The sequence below is a fragment of the Emydura macquarii genome, unplaced genomic scaffold (genome assembly GCF_026122565.2).
Source record: "Emydura macquarii macquarii isolate MOO-44397 ecotype Brisbane River unplaced genomic scaffold, CSIRO-AGI_Emac_v2 contig_2890, whole genome shotgun sequence".
Lineage (NCBI taxonomy): Eukaryota > Metazoa > Chordata > Testudines > Chelidae > Emydura > Emydura macquarii.
In genome coordinates, this window is record NW_027133027.1 from 2,416,868 (window position 1) to 2,444,464 (window position 27,597).

The 27,597-nt window shown below is 41.0% G+C and overlaps 1 protein-coding gene across 2 annotated transcripts; it reads left to right on the plus strand.

Moving 5' to 3' along the window:
- TMEM170B (transmembrane protein 170B) lies at positions 1-27,597 on the plus strand. Of its 2 annotated transcripts, XR_010923728.1 has the most exons (4): positions 1-671; positions 15,376-15,546; positions 23,328-23,736; positions 24,285-27,597. XR_010923728.1 is itself a non-coding variant. In XM_067568337.1 (3 exons), exons 1-3 carry the CDS (start codon positions 575-577, stop codon positions 23,456-23,458), a joined length of 399 nt encoding a protein of 132 aa, XP_067424438.1. In that variant the 5' UTR covers positions 1-574; the 3' UTR covers positions 23,459-27,597. The 2 variants fall into 2 exon arrangements, 1 of the variants encoding a protein (XP_067424438.1); XM_067568337.1 differs by having other exon boundaries at positions 23,328-27,597.

The window sequence follows — 27,597 nt, forward strand, 5'->3', positions numbered from 1 at the left end:
TCCGACGCCGGCTCGCGCCGCAGGGCTGGCGCCTCGCGCGCGCATGCGCGCACCGACTTTTCCCCGGCGAGCGGTTGGAGCGGAGCCGGTTGCTCGCTCCGCGCGTGTCTCGCGGGCGCCGCCCCGCCCCGCCCCCACCCCACCGCTCCGGCGATGCGGGCGGCCGGGGCGATGGAGAGGAGACTGAGGAAGGAGGCGGGGGCCCGGCCCCCCACCGCCCCTCGCCGGCCGCCCAACGGCAGCGGCTCCGGCTCGGAGCCCCGCCGCCCCCTCCCCGGTCCCTGAGGGGAGGCCCCGGGCCGGGCCAGCGGCCCCTCCCGCCACACCTCGCCCCTCCGTCCTCAATGTCTCCCCCGCCGCGGGGAGGTTGCTGCCGCCGCCGCCGCCTCGGAGTCCAGCCGCTCCGGCCCCTTCTCCGCAGCCGCCCCTTCGCCGTCGCCCCCTCCGGCCCGCCGCAGCCGCCGCCCGGGCGCGAGAGGATCCCGGCCTCACCCCTGTCACCGCGGCCCGGCCGCCGCCAGCCCCGGGCGGGCGAGGAGCGGCGGCGGAGGCGGCGCAGAGAGCGGCGGGGAAGATGAAGGCGGAAGCGGCGGACAACTCCATGATCAACCTGTCGGTGCAGCAAGTGCTGAGCCTGTGGGCGCACGGCACCGTGCTGCGGAGCCTCACCGGTAACCAGCTCCGGGGGCGACGGCGGGGGCGCGGTGCGCGTTGCTCTGGCCGGGATGAGAGCGGTGGGCGTTCACAGGGGTGATGCAGGGCAAAGGGCGTGACTCCGAAGTGGGGTCGGAGCGAGGTTCGTGTTAAAGACCGCAGCGGAGCTCGCTTAGGTGTCCGTGGGGTCCCACCCGGCTGGCGGAGCAGAGGGGGGCTTTCACTCGTGCTCAGTGAGGCCTGGGCTGGCCGGGGCTTGGCTCTTCGGGGACGAAAGGGCCGGGTGTGCTGGTGGGGGCTGGCAACCGCACACTGAGCCAGGAGGAGTTGGTGGGTTGCGGTGGGCCCGTTCAGCCACTCCACCTGCGCTTGCTGCCAGGTGGGAAGGGGGGGTTGAAGAGGGAAGAGGGGGCAGCCCGGGAGCTGGCTGACTCTGGAGGAGAGACCTCGTGTCTCTGCTCGCCGAGGAAAGGACCTGCTCGGAACCGCTGCAGAGAAGGACGCCGACTGCCTGCCTTCCTTCCCTGGCGGAAAGTGGGCCTGGCCCAATACTCCTGAGTTTGTTTTGGGGACTCCTTGCTTTACTACAAGAAAGACTACTGGGCTGTCTGTCCCAATGTGTGTGGGGAACTGCCTCAATAAACTCTGGCCTTTTGCATCTTAATGGGCTCTTCCTGCTTGTTTGTCTTGGATACTGAAGAGCGCACTGTTACCCAGTTTACATGGGATATAGGGGCACATCAATTGATTGTGCTTCTACTTAAAATTGGCCCTGATACGCGAAGTGTTGATGGGCAGAAATTTTGTAGTGATGAAACTATTATTGGGCAAGTACTTCCTATATAAGTAGGTTTGGACTAAGAGGGAGAGGAGTCTGGATTTCTACTGTACTATATATTATCCAGAACTGAGAGATTAATATTAGTAAACTGTTTTTGAAGTTGTCTGCTCCTCTCTCCTGTCACCACCTCTTCCCCATCAATGTACTTGTGACTTGGGCTGCGAGGTATATGCTTTTCTTTTAAATGTTGAGATTTTATTATCTCATAAAATAAGCATGCAAAGCTTGAAAAATCTACTTGATTATGGTGTATTACCAAAAGTTGTTAAAGGAAAGAACAAGGAAGTTGAATAAAGCGAGGAAGTAGAAAGAAGTCATAATAGAAGCAGGAGACATACTTAATTTTTAAATGCAGCAAACTGAGAAGTTGATTGACAATATTAAATAGTATGTAATCAGTATATTTCTCTTGTTTATAACTCACAGGGGGGCATGACTTTGGAGAGAAGGGTAACATAGGACTTTCAGCTTGACTAGTAGCTTTTTTTCCTTGGAGTACTGGGCTTCAAGTAAAAGTTTCCAAACCTTGGAAGCCTGTATACGTGTAATAATAATTGAAAAAAAAATGCACTGAACACATGGAAACATAACTAGTGAGAGAGTGAATTATATTTATTGAAATCCTACGTTCCTAGATGTCTTTAAGGGAAAAGGATGCCAGAGTATGATGGACACTTCTCTGTGGCAGATTTCCTCTTAAGAATTAATCATTAATCCTAAGGGTTTTTCTTACCTGACCATCACACAGCCAAGTAGATTCCTGTATTAATCATTCAGCGTACAAGGATGGTGGAGGAGTTGCAGTTTGTCCTGAAGTTTTTTTTTCCCCCCCCCTCCAATCCTCCTCCAAACCCTGCTTTTCTTCAGTTTGTTGTTGTGGGATCTGGTGTCTGCTGGATGCCCAATGTGCATCAAGCCTGGAGGGGCTTTGGAAGAAAGCTAAATACTTATACAGTGCTACTATAGCATATAGTTTCTAACCTTTGAAGACTGGATGCTAAAAGACGCCAGAGTGTATTACCAAATGTAACTGATGCAGGAGAAAGTTTATAGTCTTCCACAAGTTTTTGTTGTGCTTATTGTATCCATTCTATTCACTTAGTCTTTGTGATTCTGAGTTAATTGCTGAGTAGTAAGTAATGAATTATTGTTTATGGTTGTATAAAATTTAGTGAAGGGGTGTGTAATTTATTTTTAGAGACCAGAGAGGGATGAGATGCACTTTGCCAGTGAGTTTCACACATTTGCTGACAGCAGAAGGAAGTTGAGATTTGGGATACCTGATTTTGATTCTAGGTCTCGGAGGGAAGTGTGTTCTCTAGTGATTATAGACCTGCACCTGTTCTTTCTTCCATCTCCATCCCAAAGCCTGTCTGGATTTTTTTTTCTTTTTAAATGACTGGATTTCAGTTGGCAACATCTCTGTGTTTCTTCCTAAACTTCCATTGCTATACTTGATCTTAAAAAATATGTCCAACCAGTCAGCTCAAGACTACAGGTGAACCAGCTAAATCAAAATTTCTGAACGTGGATGTCTAAAACATAGGCAGCTAAATAAGTAATGTTTTTTTTTTTCCTTCTTTTTTCCTCCCCCCTCCCTTGAGATATTGTGTCCTCAACTTGTGAGTGCTCAGCATCTATGGAAAATCAGGCCTTTTACTTAGATATGTTACTTTAGATCAGGGGTGGCCAACTCGCGAGCCGCATGCGGCTCTTTGCTCATACAAATGTGGCTCTTTGCATGCGGCTCTTTGCCTTGTATGGGGCGCCAAAGTGAAATTGACAAGCTGCCGCCGAAATTGACGGATCAGCGGGAGTTTTCGGGGGAGGGTAAGGTAAATGTGGCTCTTTGCCTTATTTATAGTGTTTTTTTGGTTCTTCGTCTGTGACTGGTTGGCCACCGCTGCTTTAGATGCTCAAGTTGGAAAGTTTTGGCTGGAGTGTGTCTTCAAAGCCTTTCGAAACAGCATGTTCTTCAAACTATTTTACATCTTGTCAACTTCTGGTTCAAATAGGATTGCCTTCCCCGTTAGTGAAGGACTGCTTTACCCAGCCAAGAGCCTGTGGCAGATACCAGCTGTAACAATGCCCTCTGCAAAACAAATTGAGAAGTATCATGTACCTCTCTGAGTTTGAGCATTTGTGTTACCCCAACCGGGACTCCTTAGTAGTGTCTGCACTACCAGAAAAGTCAAAGTTGAGTAAGAGTACGGCCAAGGGCATAGTCATACACTCTGCTTCCCTGCAGTTGTGTGTGGCTAACTGCTAAGGCCTTAGTGCTCACTTATGATTTTTTAACATGGGACAGGGTGACTCCCTTCCTCGCAAAGCTCCAGCATGACAGTGGAGAGGAAACTTTGAAGACCTAGTTAAGGAAGTCCAGTTAGTGGCCACGACAGCCCTACAGGCCACAATGGATGCCTCAGACACTGCGGCCGGGTCTATGGCCACTATGGTGACAGTGTACCAGGTGTCTTGGCTCCAGGGATCTTTACAGAGGTGCAGGCTATGGCTGAGGATTTGCCCTTTGAGGGCTTAGTCCTGTTGAATGAGTGGACAGACAGTGCTCTGCACTCTTTGAAGGACTCAGGCCAGCCTCTGTTCTTTGTGGATTTACACCCCCACCACTATACTTCAAGCCATAGTGCCCTCAGCCCTATTCATGACAGCAGGCACTGTCTTGCCATCCTCAGCAACCTGAATATCATACCAAGAAGCAACCATGCCAGGAAGATCCAGCAGAGAATGCCAGCCTTCTGCAGCAGTGCAACCCACACAATGTCAGTAATTTTGATGGGACTATTGGGAGCCACTCTGGACGCAGTCTAGAGAGCATGACCTTTGGAAGTTGCCTCACCTTATTCCACTGCATGTCACCTACCATGACATTTGACAAATGGCTTGGAGATCACTGCCCATGGCTACCCCATTTCATTCTTTACCTTCTTCAAGGACCCTTCTTATGGTAGCTGGTTACGTGCAGAAGTCACCTTGTTACTTCATTTAGAAGCCATAGAAGAAGCTTCACCAGGATTGAAAGGAAGAGTCTTCTACTCATGGTATTTCTTCATTCTCAAGAAGAAAGGGTGAGTTTTTTCGTATCCTGTCCCAGATTTGAGGAGACTCAACAAATACATATGCCATCTTGGGATAAGGATGCTAGCACTTGAATCTATCTTTCTATCTCTCCAACCTCAAGACTCTTTTGTGTCTCTTGACTTGCAGGATGTATATTACCCTATAATAATCTATCTAGCCTACAGAAAATACCTGAGATTCACAGTGGGGCCCTGCCATTAGTAATATAGAGATCTGCCATTTGGACTCTACAACAGATAAATGCTAGTCTATGGTGGCAATGCATTTAAGGAGGCAGGGAATCCAGGTCTATTCATACTTAGATAATTGGCTGATCCCAAAAAGAAACTGCAATGGTGTTCTTTCTCTGTTCTCTCAACTAGGAGTTCTTTGGAGCTGATTGATTCCTGATCATCAAGAGCCTGCCTCCCAGAGAACAGGTTCAAGTCTCTCTAGTTGACAAATGACACAAGATCAAATCCTGTAGGGACAGTCCGAATGCGTCTTGAACTCCTAAGCTACATGTCACGAATGTACATGCAGCCTTTACGTAAGCTAGAGAGTCCTGCGAGAGCTTGTGGTGGTGAGACTGAGTGAATATATGGAAAGGGGTGCCATTCTCAGCTCCGTTCCTGATGAAGACACTTATCACAGATGTTTCATGGGCAGGTTGAGGTGCTGACCTGAACCATCGGCAGATGCAAGGAACATGGTCTCTGGGATTATCTGAAATCACATAAATATCCTGGAACGGAGGGCCATCAGGCTGGCCTGCATAGCATTCCTCTCTGTTCTGCAGAACCCCATAGTGCAAGTCTTGATGAACAATACATCTGTGATGTACTGCATGAACAGGGAGCTGCTTGATCATTCCCATTTTGCCAGTAAAGCCATCATGCTTTGGATGTGGTGCCATCAGCATGGGACAGCTCTGTTGCTGACCGCTAGGAGGTGTAGTGCTAGCAATCTGTCAGACTTTTTGAACAGGCATACTCAAGCCAGTAACTAACAACGAATGGCCACTCTAGAAGTCCATCGCGGAGCTGATATTTGATCAGTGGGATATTCCCATGATAGACTTGTATGCTGCAATGCACAACACCAAATGCCTGAGCTGCTTCTCCGAAGAGGCCTGAATTTGCCAGATGCCTTACTCTTTTGATGCTCTCAATGACTCTGTGCTTTTCCACTGATTCCTTTGATCCTCAGAATCTTACTCAAGATCAGGCAGCACAAAACTGTAATAGTCCCTTATTGGTAAAGACAATTTTGGCTCTCTTGTCTTTTATAGATGTCCAGTCAGCCTCCCATATGCTTCCCTACTTACCCAAACATAATATGTCTGAAACAATGTCAGGCACTGCATCCAGACCCACAGTTGTTGCACCTGACAGTTTGGATGTTGGTTGGTTGAGCACTGCTGACAGAGACTGCTCCCTGTAAGTTCAGGAAATCCTCATACAAAGCAGGAAACCTTCTAACGCTCATGGAGTCTCCCTTTGAATCACTGTTTAAATGCCCAGTAATCTTAACATCAAGACTGTCTTCTCATGGTGGACATGGTGATGCTGAAACCCCACCCTAAATTCTACCCAAAGGTGACCTTGAAAGTCCATCTAAACCAATCAGTTACTTTGCCAGTCTTCTCCTGGCATCGAGTGCAGCTTCAGGAAGAAAAGAAACTGCATACTTTGGACATGTCCGGAACTTTGCTCTGTTACCTTCACCAGGACTAAGCTTTTCAGGCTGTCTCTATATCTTTTCATGGCCATATCCAGTTCCTCAAAAGGTCAAGCCAGCTCATCCTAGTGAATGTCCAAGTGGCTCACATAGTTTTGGAGAGTAGTTCTTGCACCACTGTTTGACTGATACAACTGAAACTCCTCATTCGGTTCAGGGTGGAGGGTACTTGACAGTCACCTACAGCGTGATCCACGTTGAAATGAAGAGAGACTGGTTTCTTATCCTGCAATAACTGTGGTTTTTTGAGATGGATCCCATGAATTGCCCTCTATCTCCACTTTGAGTCCTCAACGAGTTGGGGTTTGAATTGGGAGGGTTTGGAAAAGGTTTCTTGTAACTGAGCATACATGACAAAATTTGTTTAATATCGCATGTAATAAATCTTTTAAATATGGTTGATAGAGAAGAGCCACTATACAGCCCAAAATATTTTTCAAGTGGCAAAACTAACCTGTTTTCATATTTTGCATCAGGGAGGAGCAGTTTGAAATCATGATTTAGATCAAGGATTTAATCACTTGATTTAAAGATTTTTTTTAAATAAGTTGAAGTTTTGTAAAATTAATTAAAAAATTTGTGCTATTGCAACTTTAAAATGTATACTGAATTAAATTATAATGCTGGTTTAAAAAAAAAAAAAAAAAAAAAAGCCACTGGTAAGCTACTGGTATAGTAATTTGTTTTAATTTTATATAATTATAGGCAAAAAGCAAAATAATGAAAATTAAGGCCCTGATCTTGCAAATACTGAAATGAATATATAACTTCACTCAGATGAACAGTTCAATTTACTTCATTAGGTCTTGTGCAGTGTTGCCAGCCTCAACAATGCAAAAACACCATTTAGGCTTTATAAAATCATGATTGTTTTGGTAATGAGATTTTTTTTTTTTTTAAATGAGACAATTGGGGTTTTATTTTTCTCCTGGCTTTCAGACTTTTAGTGTTCACATTTTCAGTCTTTCTTCAACAACCATGAGGATTAAAAACTTTTTCAAAGTGACAGCTATACTGTCACACAATCATAGCATTCCAAGAGCTGTGGCTTTAAGTAAAACACTAAATAGCATGAGCTTTGTGATAAAATTGCAAAAGTTGACAGCATTACATGTGCCTAGTAGTATAAATGTTTCTAGTAGTAGGGGGATAAAATTGTATTATTAAACTTTTTAGGGACATAGTGTCACTAGTTTAAACCAAAATTGCTTCAGTGTTCACAATAAAAAGTTATTTAGATTTTTCAATTACTTAGACTTTCAGTATATTAACAACTAGTGTGAACTTTTTTTATACAAAGGCCAAAAATGAGAGCTTCAAGTTAGGCTTGTAAATCCACATTTAGGCATCTATAGCGTGGGATTTTTAAAAACTCCAAAATAACAGCACCAGTTCGATTTACTTCAGACTCTGTACTTTGATGGTGTTAAGCCTAGTCAAAGCATTTGTGCTTTCTTGACTTGTGAAAGTTGAATATATTGGAAGATGGTGGTATTTGCTAACATGGCATAGACTTTTTGCTTACAATTCGTGTTGTTTGCATTCATGATAGTATCATAGTAAGGATGTTAATGAGGCCCCAGGCTTTTCTTTTTCAACATAGATGAGCATTTAAGTGTGAATATTTTTAGCAGGAAAACTTCCTATATAAAATCTGAAATTCTGCTAAAGGAAATTTTAAAAAACAAGTATGAAACATTCACATTGGCAATTGGACACTATGAAATGGGAGTTTTAAAAAAATCTAGCAATGTTTAAATAAAAAATCAAATTTTCTGATTTTATTTATTTTAATCATGATTCTTATTCATCTTGTTTTATGTATGTAGAGTTTGGTATGATCTGGAAAATCTATCAAATTATTTTTTCAAATTCAGTTTCTAATATCGCCATGATTTATTTATTTATTCCTGTGGGAGGGTTTTCTGGTGACCAAAGGAAAATTCAATAGGTTTAATCTAACAATAGCCTGGAAGACAATAGACCCCTGAAACTAAGGCTGAGTGAGTTTATCAGGGTCTTTTATTTTTTCCCTCTATATGACAGACTACTAATTCTTATTACTTTAAAAATAAGTGCTTGTCATGTAATTAGATTTAAAAAAATAAAAAGCTTTAATGAGTACTAAAAGGAAAATAATAAATTAAGGATCACAATGCAAATGTGTTATGGGTAAGGTTAAGATTTTGTCACAGTTATTTTTCGTAAAAGTCATGGACACTATACAGAAATTCATAGAAGCCTGTGACCTCTCTGACTTTTACTAAAAATAAAAGGGTGGCAGCTGGGAGCTACCGAGGAAGCAGGAAAAGGTGCAGCAACTGGGAGGAGGGGGTGCAGTAGCGGGGGTAGGGGCGCTTGCCACAGCTGGGAGCAGAGGGTTTCCCCCACTGTGGCTGGAAGCTGCGGCTGAGACCCTTGGCAATGGCTGAGAGCTCCGATGCCCTCTGCCGTTGGCCACCATGGGTGATGGGGACCCCGGAGCTTAGAGCTGCCGAGGGTGGCAGGGGGATCCTGGCATTCTGACATCCCCCCACGGCCTGTGGCTTGGAGCTGTGGGGCCCAGCACCCACGTTATCTCAGGGCTTCAAGCTCTGGGGTCCCCCCTTGTGGCTGGGGGTTGCAGGGTCCCTCCTACCAGCCACCATGGCTGGGGGTTGTGGGGTCCCCCCCACTTCCCGCCACCGCAGGTGGTAGGGACCCCAGAGCTCAGAGCAGCAGCAGATGGCAGAGGGACCCCATCGCCTGCACCACCTTGAGGCTCTGGGGTCCCCCCTGCAGTGACTCGAGGCTGTGGGGCTCCCTGTGGTGACTGAGAGCTCCCAGGACCCTCGCTGTCAGCCACCATGGCTGGTAGAGACCCCAGAGCTCAGAGCCACTGCAGGTGGTGGAAGGACCCTGGGGCTTCAAGGTCCCCCACAACTCAGAGCCGGCGCTTGTGCTGCACTTCCTGGTGGACAATAGCAGGGATCCCTGCCACCTACAGCAGCTGGAAGCTGTGGGGTCTCTGCCACCTGCGCTGCTGGGGATCCCACCACTTGCTCTGGAGGACAGCAGTGGGGCCCCTGAAGCCTGCAGTGGCTCAGAGCTGGGGGTTCCTTGCTGCAGCTGGGAACTGCTGCCTCTCTTCTCCCCCCACCCCCTGAACTTTGGGACCCTTGCCGCCTGTGGTGACTGAGAACCCCGCGGTCCCCAGAAACTGAAAAGGATAATTTCACAGAGGACTCTGGAACTCACGGAATCTGTGACTTCCGTTACCTCTGTTATAAAATCTTATCCTTAATGACTGGTAGGTACTGATGTCTTCCATTCATTGTGGCATTCTCAGTATCAAGTCTTTAAGGCACTAGGAGTTTTAATTGTTTCTACAGTACCAGTCACCTGTATTATCCATGGTAAAAATTCCACCTGTGATATGACCACTACCCCATCTGAGTGCTCAGCCCATCAGTAGAACCCATTGGGGTTCACAATGAGCTCTTACCTGGCACTCCAGCTAGCCCTTCTTAACCTTTGGAGGGAGAGGATTGTATCCTTTCTCTTCCTCTGTCTCAGATAACAGCAGGGAGATGTCAACACATATTTCCCAAAGTCTAGCCAGTGGTTCTCAACTTATATATCATTGTGGGACGCATGCAGTTCTACCTCTATTGCCCTGAGGATGTCATATGGGCCACAGCAGTGTGCTGATTGAGCCGCAAGCGGCCCCATGACTGTGGGTTGAGAATCACTGGTCTAAGCCATTTGACTCCTATCTTCCAGAGAAGGGAGTCAGGAGCACATGGTTACTACCCTAGGCCTAGAAACTCCTAAAAGGCACATGGCTCCATGGTACCCATCCACTAGCTCCCTGCTACATACCTGTATCAGTACCCTGTGCCCAATGGGGAGGGCAAGTGCGAAGTTAGTCCCCATTGTTATGTTTCTTACCCTTGGATGTATATATATACCTCCTATCTGTGATTTCCATTTCATGCATCTGACAAAGTGGGTTGCAGCCCACAAAAACTTATTCCCACAGAAATTTGTTAGTCTTTAAGGTGCTACAGGACTCTCGTTGTGTTTGCTGTATACAGACTTAACACGGCTACCCCTTGGGAACTGATGACTATGAAACCTTTCAAGAGGTGCTCTGTTGCATGACAGACACAAAAGTCAAGTAGAAGCTTTCTGAGAGAGAGCTCATAAATACCTTGACATATTGCATATTACTTCTCCAGGACATAGTGTGATGCCAAAAAATAAGAATATACGTCAGCCAGTTGTCACGCTGTCGAGAGTGGCTCTTAACTGCGAGTGGTGTGTCTGCCCTTTAGTTAGGCAAACTGGTGGTGTGTTCTATAATTAGATTTCACCAAACCAGTGACAAATGTGAACTCCTGGATCACAGTAACAGTCTCACCCTGGAGTCCCTTTGGGCACTCTAGTTTGTCTTGCCATGGAGGCAAGGTGGAGGTAGTGAGAAATGGTCAAACGAAAAATCACAGAATATTCAGGTCACTTGCCCCTGATCAAACGGCACTTCTCAAACTTCCTTGCATTGCAACCCCCTTCTGATGACACAAATTAGTACAAAATCCCGCCAAGGGAGACCAAAGCTCGAGTCTCTCCACCCTGGCCGAGGTAACCGAAGCAGAAGCTCAAGCCCCACTGTCCCGGGCAGGGGGGCCAAAGCCCAAGGGTTTCAGCCCTCAGACTTCAGCTTCAGCCCCGGGCCCTAGCAAGTCTAACACCAGCCTTGGCGACCCCATTAAAATGGGGTTGTGACTCACTTTGGGGTCCTGACCCACACTTTGAGAATCACTGACCTATATCTTACACCAAAGACAAGGCTTGTAGCCAATCCAACAATAAACTAACTTAAAGGGTTATTAACTAGGAAAAAGAAATGAGTTATTCACAGGTTAAAGAAAACAAAAATATGCACAAAAATAAGTTGCAATCTAAATCCTAAGAGTGACAGGGTTGTAATGATCTGTCAATTCAAAATGTCTTTCAGGGCAGGCCCAAGGGTAACCCTGGGGGATCTCTGGCATCAGTTTAGCATCTCTGGTCCTGTGAGAATTCAAAAAGCAAAGAGATCGAAAATTTTGCTGTCTGTTTTATTTTATTCATTCAGTCTCCAGGTCCATAAGATGGCTTTCCTTGCACATAATATTTCCGAGGTGTGATAGGGCCATTTACCAATCCTTTGTATTGTGATGTTCCTTGATTGCCTGTCTGATTTTGATGGTTCTTGTGGAAGGGTGTAGGGAAATGCTTTCCCCATCTGCATTCACAACTTTGGAGTGCACATTTTCAAAGCTATAAAGCAAAACTTTCATGTTTCCATATAGCATGGAATACAGACATGATAAATAAAATTAACACAGGCAGCAACTACAAACCTTCTACAGAGTCTAAACACTAAATACATTCTTATAAGAGTAATACCTATTTTGAGCAATACTAACACATAAGTGAGCTTCACAGCCCACATGCCACTTCCCCATCCATATTCGGGGACCTTTTCCGCTACAGCATGCTATATCAAGAAGTGGAATTATTTCTAAGTCTTGGAACAGTTGAAGAAGTCCCTCAAGATTTCAGGGGAAACTGGTTTTATTACTATTACTTATGAATTCCTAAGAAGAAAGGGGTTTGGCACTCAATTACAGACTTGCAACAGCTGAACATCATCCACATGTTAAGGATGATAACTGTGTTCTCTATAATTCCCTAGATGGATCCACAGAATGGGTATTCAGGTCTTGCCCCAAGGGTGTTTATCTAATGCCTGGTGGTAATGGCAGCATACCTGAGAAAACAAGTAATCCAAGTTTTTCCTTACCTAGACAGCCGTTCAGGTTATGACAGACAACATCACAGTAATGATTTATATCAACAAGCAAGAGGAGCAAGATCCTTCCCCACTGTCAGGAAGCTGTACATCTGAAATTTCTTCCTTCAGCATGAAATTGTTCCAATAACCTTCTGCTTACCAGGCCTACAGAATGTTCTGGGAGACCACTTCAGCAAGCAGTTGGCAAGCAACTGCTTACCAATGGCAATGCAACTGCAATGGTTAGTTAAAGACAGTCATAGAGGTCTTTGGTCACCAGGTAGACCTGTTTGCAATGAAAGAAAACAAGAAATGCTTCTGATTCTACTCTGAAGTGGGGAGTATCCTCTACCACCTTTTTTTGGAATCATAGTGTAATACTATTGATATGGGGTGGCCCCTTAAGTCCCTACATGTTCCCCTTTCCATCTATCCTTCAAAACACCTTTTTGATAGCAAGAACATCCACTAGAGAGATGGAGAAATACAGGTACTCATGGCGCAACTTTTGTACATTGTATCTCAGAGACAAGGTGACCTTGAGACTTCAAGATCCAAGGGTTTTTTTTTTTTTTGCCAAAGGTAGTGTCTGATTTCCATCTTAACCAAGTAATATAGCTGCCAGTCATCTTTCCCAGGCCATATTACAAGGGAAAACTAAACTTCATCCCTTAAATGTGTTAGGCCATTAGCCTTCTGTCTAGAGAGGACAAAGCCTTTCAGGAAGTCCCCTAGGTTAGGGTAAAGGATTAGTATCTGCATAGCTATAGCCCATCTAGTTGGATTTCTGTATGTGATAGCTAATGTAGACCCACCTTTGAGTGTTAAAGCCCACTTCACCTGGGCTCAAGCAGCTCCTGCAGCTTGTTTGAGAATTGTTGCAATCTCTGAAATTTGTTGGGCAGCAATATGAGGTTTGGTACATGCTCTTAATGCTATTCTAAAGTAGAGCCATGAAGATTTGATGCTCATTTTGGCAGAACTGTCTTACAATCTTTCACCTCCTATGATTTAGGTGACTGCTTGTGAAGCACCAAGAATGGAAAATATGTGTATGGACAAGCACTTAAAAATAAATGGGTACTTACAGTAACTGTGGTTCTTTGAGATATTGTCCATATATATTTTTAAATTAGCTCTCCTTCCCTTCTACTACAGAATCCTTTAATACCTGGATTCTGCATTGGCAAAAGAACTGAGAGATGGTTGGGATTGCCTCCATTTTTATGCTCTTGGTTGGGTGGTACAAGGACATGTGGGATGCATGTGCAACTTCAGGGGACACTGCTGGCCAAAAGAATCCAAACTTGAGCACATGGGGTGCATGCATACCAAGAGCAGAACAGTTTTCTCTTTCAAGACTGTGGACGCTATCGACACTTACACCTTATTCTGTTGTCATTGATATCAATATTATATTAATACACTATCTTGGTGGTAACAATTCTGAGTTCGCAGTGTGGAATAGCATATCTCAAATAGCTTGTCTCTTCACACTCAGAATTCAAGGGCAAAACCTTCTGGGAATGTTTCTTGATCATCCGTGTTTAGACTATTGATTCTAAATCCTCCCACTGTCAGATCCTGTTTCTTTTGTAGTTTCTTGGCCATGGAATTGGAGTAGAGGAAAGTTGGTAGCCCAACTTGAAAATAACTTTCGGAATGTAAACTAATGTAGTAGTATCAGGCTGAAACTGCAGGAGCAATTTTAATGGGCCACAGAAATGGGGATTGATTTAATCATTTTCTGAAACAGCTGAAGTCTGTTTCGTTCTTGGCTATGCTTGCAGTTAAACTGTGTTCAGCACTGGTTCCGCTGGACCCTACCATCAGCAAGGGGTAAATTTTATAATGAAGAGAAGGCTTTAAAGAGGGAACCTTGAATGGATTCAGTTAAAGACAAAGCACATTTTACAGTGGATCATAAGCGGGACCTGTGTGCTTTATGTGTACTCGATCCATATTTTGCAGGAAGATTTCCTGATTTCTGATGTGTACTATTCTGTGTTATATTGAAAACATTCACTTAAGACTTGTATTGAAATTAATATAAAATAAATACCGGGAAATATGGTACTATTCATTTTGATGATTAATACAATCAATTCAATTTTATTGGTTTGTTTTTTTTCACAACTACAGTAAGTGTCATTTGGCAGTCTTAAAAAAAAACAAACAAAAACAACAACAAAAAAAAACTTTATGCTATCCCCAACTTTCCACTGTTTGTTTTTAATGCATAACTACATTTTTTAAGTTGAGGTAAAAGCTAGAAGTTTTGGCATGCAAATAAGGTATGGATAAGACTTAGCACCCCTAAGGAGTCAGGAGGAGACCTGTGGGTTTGAGGCATGTAGCACTGGAGTGAATGGGAGCATTTTTAAATGGCTTTTCTGATTTGTTAGTAGTTCTCTCACTTCCAAGTATCTTCAATGAGCCTTACTGCTTCTTTACTTTCAAAGTAGCAATAACATTTGTCTGACATTTTAGACTGGGACCTGTTTTTATTCCAGCACATGTGTTAAACCATGTACATTGCCTCTGAGGAACATCAGTTTTAGTAGTGACCTAACTGTGACAACGTAGTATAGGCATATTTTGATGAAATAGTAGAAATTACTAGACTGATATTGTTGATTAATTGCAAAGAAGCAACTAGAAATATAAAAACCATTTGTAACTTGGCCCTTTATAAACATTAGGTTTTTGGGTTTTTTTACTTAGCTAAAATTCAGCTCCTTGGGGGCTCATTTGTTCATTAGAACTCTCCATTTAAGTTTATGGGTCTGTGTGGAGCTAGCCTTCATCTTAATTTTCCCCATTGAAATCAATAAATTTTACATCTTTTTAAGCTTCCTTGTTAAAATAAAATATTTTTGATCAGCTAGTTTTCATGTGGCAGTTAAATATTCTACAGTAGATGTTGTATGTCAGTGTGAAAGTACAAAGACATTTGTTTTCTGAAACAGCTCAAGGGAAACTGAGTGCTTCAGAGGTACTGTTTTAATGAAGGTGGACCAAAATTTTACTTGGAGTTTTTTGGGTATGGTCGGGGGAGTGTCCTTTAAGATGGGCTGCCAAATAAGTAGTGTCTTGAGCATGTGCCACTATCTTCAGATTGGTTTCTTCTGAAGATAGAAATCAGTATTGTTTTTTTCTTGAAAATATACAGTATTTCTAAACATTTCTTTATAATTAGCACATCCGAAATATTAACTTTATTTGACTGCTTTCTTTTCAGAGATGTGGTACTGGGTTTTCCTGTGGGCACTCTTCTCCTCTCTCTTTGTCCATGGTGCTGTGGGAGTGTTAATGTTTGTGATGCTGCAGAGGCATAGGCAGGGGAGACTAATCTCTGTCATTGTGGTCAGCATTGGATTTCTGGGTTCTGTAACTGGAGCAATGATAACCAGTAAGTCTCTTTTGCTTTTTACATATAGTTTTACATCTTATTTTCAAAAGAGAATTATTTCTTAGCTATTCTGGTAACAGTTCATACAATTTGTTACCTTAACCGTGTAGTTTTTCCTATGAGAATGCCAACTCGGTTGCTCCTTCTATGGTGTAAAGATAAAGGCAGTACAGAACTGTCAGGAGCAGAGGACCTCTCAAATCTCTGCCTCCTCATATTTGGAAACCATGGGGAGATCTCAGTACTGGAAAGGATGTCATTCCATTCTTTACTGAGACTGGAAGCAACAGCTCTCCAGTTTCCTGGAGTTCTGTGATAAGTGTTTCTGGCTATTAAGAGGAAATCATGTATTCTTAGTCTCAGAGTGGTTTCCTTTCTATTTGGCTTGCCACAGTGGCGCTCTGCTGGTCTGGTCCTAATTCCTGGTGGTTAGCCCACCAACAACCTCAATGTGTTGGATCCCAGCCTTAAGCCAGTTTATGCTCTGACAGGAAACAACTGCCCTCTAGGAGTTAGACCTCTGAGCAATCAGATGCAGATTAAACAGACAAAAACAATGAGAGTTGTGTAGCACTTTAAAGACTAACAAATTTAATTTCTGCAGGCATAAGCTTTCGTGGGCTGTAACCCACTTCATCAGATGTAAGGAATAGAAATCAGCTAGGGGTGTATATATATACACATCTAAAGTTAAGGAACAACAATGGGGAAGTTAGGTATGAGCAAAGTCCATTCAGTTAGAGTAGTTGAGGCCTATTCGCAACCATTGATTAGGAGGTGAGAACGTGCGAACAGTGACAATTACTTCTTGTAATGAGACAACCATTCCAAGTCCCTATTTAGACCCAGTTTGATTGTGTCAAGTTTGCAGATGAGTTCCAATTCTGCAGTTTCTCTTTGAAGTCTGTTTTTGAAGTTTTTTTGTAGAATATAGCAACTTTCAAATCAGCTACAGAGTGTCCTGGGAGGTTGAAGTGCTCTCCGATTGGTTTATGGATGTTACCATTTCTTATGTCTGATTTGTGTCCATTTATTCTTTTGCGTAGTGACAGTCCGGTTTGGCCAATGTACATGGCAGAGGGGCATTGCTGGCATAACATTGTGCAGAAGAAGAATTCTACATGGACTCCTCCTGATGGTCGAAACAACAGACTAGATTTTTACATAGAGTGTTTCTGCCGATATGCACAAGCCGAGATTGTCAACAAGCAACACTGCTTGCCCCATAACCTCAGCCATGCAGAACGCAACTCCATGCACAGCCTCAATAATAACTCTAACATTATAATCAAAGAGGCAGACAAAGGAGGTGCTGTTGTCGTCATGAATAGATTTGATTACGAACGGGAGGCTACCAGATAACTCTCCAACACCACATTCTACAAGCCACTACTGTCCGATCCCACTGAAGAATACCAAAAGAAACTACACCATCTACTTAAGAAACTCCCTAAAGAAACACAGGAACAAATCTACACAGACACACACCCTGAGCCCCAACCAGGGTTATTCTATCTGCTACTCAAAATCCACAAACCTGGGAATCCTGGATGCCCCATCATCTCAGGCATTGGCACTCTCACAGCAGGACTGTCAGGCTATATGGACTCTCTCCTCAGGCTCTATGCCACCAGCACTCCTAGCGATCTTTGTGATACCACTGACTTCCTGAGAAAACTACAATCCATCAGAAAACACCATCCTAGCCACTATGGATGTAGAAACTCTCTACACCAACATTCCACACGAAGATGGACTACAGGCCATCAGGAACATTTTCCCTGATGATGATATGTCACACCTGGTAGCTGAACTTTGTGACTTTGTCCTGACACACAACTACTTCAGATTTGGACCCAATCTATACCTTCAAGTCAGTGGAACAGTTATGGGCACCCACATGGCCCCTAAGTATGCCAACATTTTTATGGCTGACCTAGAACAATGCTTCCTCAACACTCGTCCCCAAGCACCTCTCCTTTACCTTCGCTACGCTGATGACATTTTCATCATCTGGACCCATAGGAAAGAGTCCCTCGAAGAAGTCCACCGGGATTTCAATAATTTCCACCCCACCATCACCTCAGCCTGGACCAGTCCACACAAGAAATCCACTTCCTGGACACTACAATACAAATAAAGGACGGTCACATTAATACCCCCCTATACCGAAAACCAACTGACCACAATACATATCTTCATGCCTCCAGCTTCCACCCTGGACACATTACACGATCCATTGTCTACAGCCAAGCCTTAAGATACAACTGGATTTGCTCCGATCCCTCGGACAGAGACAAACACCTACAGGATCTCCATAAAACCTTAAAACTACAATACCCACCTGGAGAGGTGAAGAAACAAATTGACAGAGCTAGACGGGTACCCAGAAGTCACCTTCTACAGAACAGACCCAACAAAGAACACAACAGAACACCACTGGTCATCACCTACAGTCCCCAACTAAAATCTCTCCAACACATCATTAAGGATCTACAACCTATCCTACCAGATGATCCCTCACTCGCTCAAGCTGTGGGAGGCAGTCCTATCCTTGCTTACAGACAGCCCCCCAACCTGAAGCAAATACTCACAGCAACTGTACACCATACAAGAAGATCACTAACCCAGGTACATACCCCTGCAACAAAGCCCATTGCCAGCTCTGCCCACACATCGACTCTAGTGACACCATCACAGGTCCTAACCACATCAGCCACGCCATCAGCTCATTCACCTGCACATCTACTAATATTATATATGCCATCATGTGCCAGCAATGCCCCTCTGCCATGTACATTGGCCAAACCGGACTGTCACTACGCAAAAGAATAAATGGACACAAATCAGACATAAGAAATGGTAACATCCATAAACCAATCGGAGAGCACTTCAACCTCCCAGGACACTCTGTAGCTGATTTGAAAGTTGCTATATTCTACAAAAAAACTTCAAAAAAACAGACTTCAAAGAGAAACTGCAGAATTGGAACTCATCTGCAAACTTGACGCAATCAAACTGGGTCTAAATAGGGACTTGGAATGGTTGTCTCATTACAAGAAGTAATTGTCACTGTTCGCACGTTCTCACCTCCTAATCAATGGTTGCGAATAGGCCTCAACTACTCTAACTGATGGACTTTGCTCATACCTAACTTCCCCATTGTTGTTCCTTAATTTTAGATGTGTATATATATACACCCCCTAGCTGATTTCTATTCCTTACATCTGATGAAGTGGGTTACAGCCCACGAAAGCTTATGCCTGCAGAAATTAAATTTGTTAGTCTTTAAAGTGCTACAGAACTCTCGTTGTTTTTGCTCTATACAGACTAACACTGCTACCTCTCTGGAACATTAAACAGACAGGCACTTCTCTGACAGGGTGGGAAATCCTCTCTTCTAAAGAAAAAAACCTCTCCACTCACTTATCACTCAATCCTTAGACAAGGCATTTGTTCCTCATTTGGGTCCATGTGAGAATTGCATGGATATAATTAAATCAGTTTAGAAATGATTTAGCTAAATTGGTGCAAACCCTTTATGTAAACCTCTTATTTTGGTTTGACTTAATTATTCATTTAGCTTACATCAAATCCTAGCTTAAACTAAATCAAAAAGATACTCCTTTAAGCAAAATAAATGTCCGGACAAGGAGATGGCACCAACTTATCTAAATCAGTTTCTAAACAGATAAGGTCTAAGAGTTTGTGTAAAGCCCAAAAAGCAAAAGGGGCAGAAACTTGTATCTCCTTCATTAAAACAATGTTCATATAAGGAGTTTTCCAGCATCAGAGTGGATTGGTTGAACAAAACCACAATAGACTAAGGAAGTAAACTCAACCAAGAAGTCTTCAGTATTGTCAATAGGATGGGCTAATTTAGATCAAGTCTCTTTGCAAACTGGATAAACTGAAGTTAAAAGGTTCTTGTTAAGGTGTAGGGACCAGAAAACTAAGGCTATTGACTCTACCTGAGCTATGGGCAAAACATCATCCCAATTCCTTTCTTCCCATTTCACTCCGTCCAAGGATTGGGCAGGAAACCAGCTGAGAGAACATTGACATTTCTGGCTATATGGCATTCCCTGGTACTCTGTATCAGCTTCAGCAACATAGTTTTGTTCTTGACAGTTAATCTTCAAACAACTATAAAAGTACAAGCCTTTTAAAACCTCCTCTTTCCCCAGCATCCTTCCTGTCTCAGGCAAGAATGGCATGTTTTAGGATGACCCTAGTTCAAACTTTGCTGTCAAGTAAAAGCAAAAAAGTAGTCTCATAAACTATACACACTCTGCACGTACACTGGCAGTGATACCTGATATGTATCTGCCACCTCTCTCAGGAAGTTACTAGCTACCATAATTATTGCAAACATTTAAATTTGCATGCTTTAAAAGGGTATTTTCATTGCAGTTTACGTCCCAATCCAGAATTGCCATTGTTTTAGAATTATCTAGATGGCTCTTATTGTGAGTCATGTTTACTAAGGCGGTTTTTTTAAATGTACAGCAACAGTTGAAGCTGGAGAGATGTGATACTGGGGCTGGAACTTAAAGGTGTTCTGTTTTTTTATTAAAACCGATTCACTTCCTTTATGCATAAAAGGAGGAGCAACCCAGTTGTTTGTCTGGCAGTTCTGTCTTGTCTTGTGGGAAAAAATTTTAACAGGTAGGCAAAATTGTTTTTGTGTAAATAATGCATATTTTTCTGTTCCTGAACTTGTTGGAATTCTCAAGCTTTCATTTCCAAGGGCTGGCTTAGAAGTCTGCATCATAGGCTGATAATTAAGATACTTGAGAGGCAAAATAATAATTTTATTAGCAGGTATTGTCTATTTTGGCAAGTGCCAGAGAACACTTTTTAACCTGCACAGAAGGATGTAGTAAAATTGTGAAGATCAGCTGTGGCCATGAAATTATATTTTCCCCCCCTTTTTAATAGTTACTGCATTGCAAATTGTGATGTGAATTGAGGTATTCTATCCTTTCCTTTTTGTTTGTTATTTCCAGGTGATAAGACCAACTTGTCTCCATTTTACATTCAGCATCTCCTGCATCTGTTATGTATTTGGGAAACATACAATTTCTTTTTTTAAATAAGCTATTCTAATTGGACAAATGGGAAATCCTGTCCCACTAATTGGCTGGAAGTCCAGAATCTCTATGCCAGGAGAGAGAACATTTTTAAATGCACTACATGCAAATGTTGAGAGAGCATGCAGGGTGTCTAATGAATTTAGTATTTGTAAATAAGAAGCTATAAGAAATTGATTAAACAGCATTGGACACTGTCATTCGTATTTGTTTTCTTGCCACAGTGTTCTTGATGCAGGAATTTTGGTTACATATATTCCTCAGATGTTCTTATTTTCTCCCTTCACTTTTTTTCCCTTACTTATTTGCTGCTCACTTTTCTATTTATTGTGTTGGCAGCCTTCAACCAGTGTGTTTTTGGTTCCATTCCAATAGTGCTGTGTTATAAAACGCAAGTTGTTTAACCCATCTTAATTTTACAATTCGATCAAAATAGATTAAAAGTTTCTCAAACTACCCAAGTTTGAGAATTTTACAGCAGTGACTTCCCCCCTCAATATTGGAAGTCTTTCCAGAGCTCTTTAATCTCTGTCTCAGCTATTGAGACACTAGAATTTGAGTCTATTTTGTAGGGAGACTATTTGTTAAAACTCAACAGGTGGATTTCAGTTTGGGGTGCATTCACCTACAGAAATTATCTCCAGTGCAGAGATAAGGGCTCTGTCTAAAGAACCTGTTTTGATTTTGACAGTGGATAGGCAAAACACATTTAGGAAAGATTTCATGCAAAGTGGTTGATTGAAATAATATAAATGTGGTCTTTCTGGTGTGATATTCTAGATGGCAGCACAGAATAGTTTTTTCCTGAGAATAAAAAAAATCCCTTTTTACCTAACCAACACCAGCAATACCTGCCTAGAGTGTATTTTTTTGACCATAGTACTTTGTCATTTGGATTGGGGCATTCACTATGGTTCATATGAAAACAAGATTTTCTGTTTTTGGAAGGTGCCAAATTAGATACATAATTAGACATATTTATCCTGATTTATATATACTTGCTGAAAATCAGTTCAACATTAAGTCATGTTTTCCCTTAATGTTAACATTCCTTGCTTCTGTTTACTTCAGCAGACCATCCAATGGATACGTTGACCCTACAAAGGGCTCTTCTCATGTTTAAACTAAATCCATTTCATTAAGATCATATAATGTCCATATGTTTTCCCTATATTCTGGAGTCTGAATAGGTTGTTTGTCTTTTCCTTGTAACCATTAAGTACTTAACAGTAATAAAATGGCACCTAAATTTTCCATACTAAATGCGTACCATTCCACCAACCTTTTTATTCCTCTAAGAAACTTCTTTTAATGCTGAAATGGGGTGAGTTGCCCTCCATATGTTTTCTGTATCATGGCAACTAAGGTGCAATGAAATTGGATTCCTATGATCCAAATCACACTAACACATGGGATATGAAATAAAAAGAAGTCCTTCTTACCAGAACTGTTGCATGCTCTTACCATCTTCTACTGACAGACTACAAAGCTACAAGTAAACATGGCCCAGTTTCATTGGAAACAGAAAGATCTAGCATTATTTTGGAAGGCAAAGATTAAATGTTATACAGCAAAACCTAATATTTCCGATTCATAGCTTCATCACCTGTATAACAGTGGATGTTATTTCCAACTGTTGTTGATTGCTAATAATGTTGCTTTTACTCACATTTCATCACTTGTGAATTAGACAGCAAGATTTGTTCTGTGATCTTGATTTGTGAAACATCACATAGTGTGAATGTGATGTGATATTTAGTATGAGGAAGCTGGTGGGAAGGAGTTATTAGCAGAAATCTTATTAAACTAAAAAACAGAATACTGTAAATTATCGAGAACCTGTTCTCTTAATGCAATACAGATTTTTGATAAAAGTTTTTCTTGCACTACTGTTTGTGGGCTATTTCCTTGCCATTCAACTTTGTACAGAACATTTAAATTGATATTTCTTTTCCATTATTCTCCAGGGTGATATTGCAAGGTTTTACTGGTACTATGCTTTTTTATGTACCTCTAATATAACTTTTAAAGATTTTAACACTGGTAAGCCAGAATGATACTGACTTGCTATGATGAAATTGAGTTTAGTCTCACTAGAAAATAGTTTGAAGAAACCAGTTGAAATGCTGAATATTGTTGAGTGATGTAAATATTTTACTGTAATGAGCTTTGCAAAATTCAAATGTTTTTGATGAAATGAATAACATGTTTTCTTCATTATAAGCATTGTTATAAGGTAGATGCAAGTAGACTGTGTCAGCTGGTAAATTTTCTTGACCGTTTTGCAAGGCTTTTTTACAATAGTATAGAACAGAGAAGAGCATAAAAAAGAGAAATACCATGAAAACATCTGGAGAAACTGCAACATTTTATAAATTAAAAGATAAATACATAAAATAGATGTATAAGTATATTTACTGTTTGAAAGTTGGGAATATATTTGTGCGGGTGTGGGTGTGTGTAAAACGAAGATAGTTCAGCTGGGAAACCACACTTAATTGCCTATCATGATAACTAGAGAAATACAGCAGATTGGCATTAATAATTCTGCAATATTGGAGTAAATAGATTTTGTTTGATAACAGTTTGGTAATAGCATATGTTGAGACCCAATATTAAATGTCTTAAACCTCAGCTTTGATCTTTTGTTTGTGTAATAATTTCACATGTTTTTTCTTATGATTCTAGGTGCAGCAGTAGCTGGAATTTACAGAGTAGCAGGGAAGAACATGGCTCCTTTGGAAGCACTGGTATTTGGAGTTGGACAGACAGTATTGACATTGATTATCTCATTTTCAAGGATTCTTGCTACACTTTGAGACTTCTGTGAAAATAGTTCATGTAAGGAAACCTTTTCTCTGCAGAGAAGCTTCCTGAAAGTGGCTTCTGTGACTGGTGGACGTGAATTAGTGCAACAGGAAGCATGTGGGATGTGCACTTCAAATCTAGAGGTTCAGTCAAGTGGGAAAGGACTGCCCTCTAGTGTCCAAACTGTGTTGTACTACTGCACTGCACCTTATGCGCCTCAGTTACAGACAAGGTGCAATTAATGAATGTGAAGCTGCAAGATAAAGCACCTTGAATAGCTGCCAATCAGGTTAATACTTGATGATGAGATCATTGTTGTGATAAAATACAGGGACATTTCTGAAGAATTGGTACATGTGCCAAACTTGAAGTTTAATTTTTTATCTATTGATAGTGTGAACATTTGAAATTGTAGTAATAGAAAATGCTGTGAACATATTCCATATAAATTCAGGTAAACTAGTAAGGTACTTGGATTTGTTTAACTGAATCCCACTCAGTGCTGAGTGTGACCCCATTCAGCATGTGAAGTAACTACTTGGTTTTTAAACTGTATATGAGTATTACTTGAATTTAGGACTGCAGCAACTCTGTTCATAAAATTAATGTGATTAGCGCTATATGTAGGAGATCTTTAATGAAGCAATTCTGAGAGGTTCACCACCTATAGAAATGAGATGTAATGGTGTTATTTCTACATACTTGGTATTTTATCAGTCCAAAAATCAGTAGTTCATGCAGACTGTGGGCAGGGCAAACTAAGTACAATCTGTTATGTGTACGCACAAATGAAATTTAAATTATTCCTTTACTCAAATTATTTTGTTTGAAATATAGGTATTCATTAACCCTTCTGAAAAAGGTACTTGCTGATTATCTTCAAGGAAAGAAATTGTTTCCAGTGTGATGTCAGAAAAGTTACTTGTTGCAATTAAATCTTTTCAGTGATATTTAAAAAACAATTCTGAAACATAATGTTTGGCCTAATGTAGGCTGTGAAAAAGAATCAAAAGACAAGTAAAGAAACTACAAAGAAAATGGAAAAGGATTAAAAACATATTTTATGAATGGTACGTGATTGTGCCAGTATTTTGCTGAACAAAAATGGTAAGTTTATTGTTAAGACCTGGTTCATTAGTATCCAAACTTGGCAATAGTGTAATGCATGTACTTCCCCATTTCTGAACACATTTTATCCTTGGGATGATTAGATATGTGGTGCTTTCAGATATTTAGCTTTCAATAGACTTGTGTTATTTCTAGTTTAAAAGGAACAGTGGTGTTTGTGCATGTAAAATGCACATGTAAAATGTTTTGAAGTTAATAGAAATTTAAAAATATAGGAATGCAGACTTCCGGAGGGCAGTAAGGTCTCTGTGAAGAAAAAGAGAATCCTTCATATCCTGGTTCAGCACTTTACAACAGTTGAATAAATGTGTGCGTAGAGAGGGGAGGGCTGATGCACCAGTGTTGTTGCTGTCATGATGTCCAAGATTATTCTAGGCCTGCTGAAACAGTAGTACTTGCAGCACAATCTAGAGGACACTCACAGTGGTTACTTAAAAATTACTTTGCTCACTGCTTCAAAATACAATAAACTAAAATCTTTTTTTACCATTATTTTCCTACATATACATTGCTTTATCACAGCTTTATGCATAATTGGTAGGCTGCTGGCATTAATACCCTTTCTTCTTTGAAAACACTTTTTTTGGTTTGGAAAATGTGCAGAGCTATGTGGACTTTCCAAACATAGGAAGGAACACAAGTCAAAATAGAAGTATTTAAACCTTGACAGTGTTCATTTAAGTATTTTATCTTTATTTGCATTATTATGACTGTCTTCAAATGTTAATTCACTTTTTTTTGTTTTTTCTTTCCACCTGATACTTATCATAACAAGATGATACAGTTTAGTAGATACAGAGCCTATTTTCCAGGACAACATTAAATTACTTCATATCTGTAAATAATTATTTAAATTTCTCTCCATTATCGTAATTTATGAAAAAATTGATTGCAGGTAGTCAAGTCACTGTCTTAAAAAAAATCTTAGTATAAATAAAATAACTGAAGGTCTCATACTCCTTTTCATTTAATGTGCCTTGGAGAGAGAGATTTTAGGGGAAGGAATTTAAATCATTTTACTGTCCTCTTACTGCTTGTTGTAATGTTGCTGTTACTGACAAATTTGGTTATCTGATTCAGTGGTCTAGTCAACAGAACTACTGGGGGGAGTAATGAATTCTTAAGATGTGACAAAATCAGGAACCACATTTTATCTGGATCTAAAAATTCCTTTCCTGAAGCATGGTCTTCAGTAACTTGAATAATTTCAAGACTTTTTAGCTTACAGTAGAAAGCTGCATCTCAGTCTTCAGATTTTGTTGAGCGTCTAATTCTGACTTGCTGTTCTATTCATAACATTGTCATCTTATGATAATTTAACATCTTCAGTCTGACTGTAGTAAGCCACTGACTACAAAGGAGGCCATTACTAAGTTCAGAAGTTTGAATGAAAATGAAAATTTCACTGAGTGGTGAACTGTGCTTTTCACCTCAATTGAGGTGCCAGTGAAGTGTTCGCTAATGTGTGCCTCATTATGATATAGGTCAGTATTTTTCATATGAGGGAAACTGCTGCACTATTAGGACCAGATGTTGATTGATCTTTAGCTCCAGCCTGCATTAGGTTTAAAAAAATTGCATATAGAATTGTCACCCTCTAAAGTATGGTCTGAGTTGCTCAGTTGTCTATATGTACTATATGATGTTAATATTTAGCAATAGTAGGCAGTAGTCAAACTATTCATTATAATGTCCACATGACTTACCAGATGTCGACAGGACAAAACTATCTGCTCTGAGGGAGAATTCTTGTTAACTGTTTTCCTGTGTGGGGACGAGAAGCTTGTCACAAAGTATTCTTGGTAATGACATTAACTTATTGCCTTTCCACATTAAAATACAGTATTTGAATGAACAAGGAGTACCAGTGTAGCCTTATGTGTTTGAAAGAGGTGTACATCAGTTTCAGCACTGAAGTTTTATTCCAATGACTACTTCTGGGAGTTGAATGGTTGCACTTTTAGCCCTTCTAATAAAAAATGGTTGTAATCAAAATGAAATGTATACATGTAATAATTGGGAATGGTCTTTTAATAATCCATTTTGTGAAAATTGTATTCTAGAATTTACACACACTAGTAATCCACACAATCTACCAAAAAGAGTAAATTTATTTAGTGTTATTTCTTTTATTGTAATAGTACTGTATAGTGCAGTATTTCAACACAAAAGCATCTTTTGTGTTAATGGCACTAGATGGATGCACTTGGTGGTTATTGTTCACTATAGTAGCATAGAAGTGCAATATATCTACACAGTTCTAGTCTTTGGAAAAATGACTGAATATGTTAATTGATGTGAAGAAACTTCAACCACTTGTAATTTTAAGATAGAGGCTCTTTTGGTTTTTCAAGATTTAAATACCACCTATATTTGATTATTAGCCATGCATCACTATAAAAAAACAGAACTCTGTTTTGGGATAGGTAGAACAGCTGTATTATATGAAAAAATATTTCAAATCATTTTAATTGTTGGTGATAATCTTATTATGTTTGTTTAGCTGATTTCTTATGTACCATGGTTAGCAATGTAATTCTGGGTATACTCTTCAGTTGTTTACAGCAACAGATGACAGTAATTAAACCAGTTTTAATGTATGAACACATGGACCAAAGAGGTCATTTATACTCCTGTCTTTATCTGTAATGTTACGTAGCAGTATAAATATATTTTCATGTTCATTGAATTGATTGTTTTAATCTAAGGGATCTTTGTTAGTTTTGCACTTCGCTATTTATTTGTTTTTTGTTTTTGCATGATCAGTTGATTTTTATTTGAATTACATTTGGTTATTTTTGTTGTATATAGTACCATCTAGTAAAATAGCTTTTGGTATGATTGCTGATTAGAAAATCTGTCCTTACGTTTGTAAACTTTTCTGTTTTTTCACTTGCATGTGTATTTTGATATTTCATTCGCTGAGCATATTTTAATATGTCTTTAATAGATTAAAACTTAATTCTGCATCATTTATATATTAGCTTTATGGCTTTGAACATGGTCATCCAAAGTAGTTTGT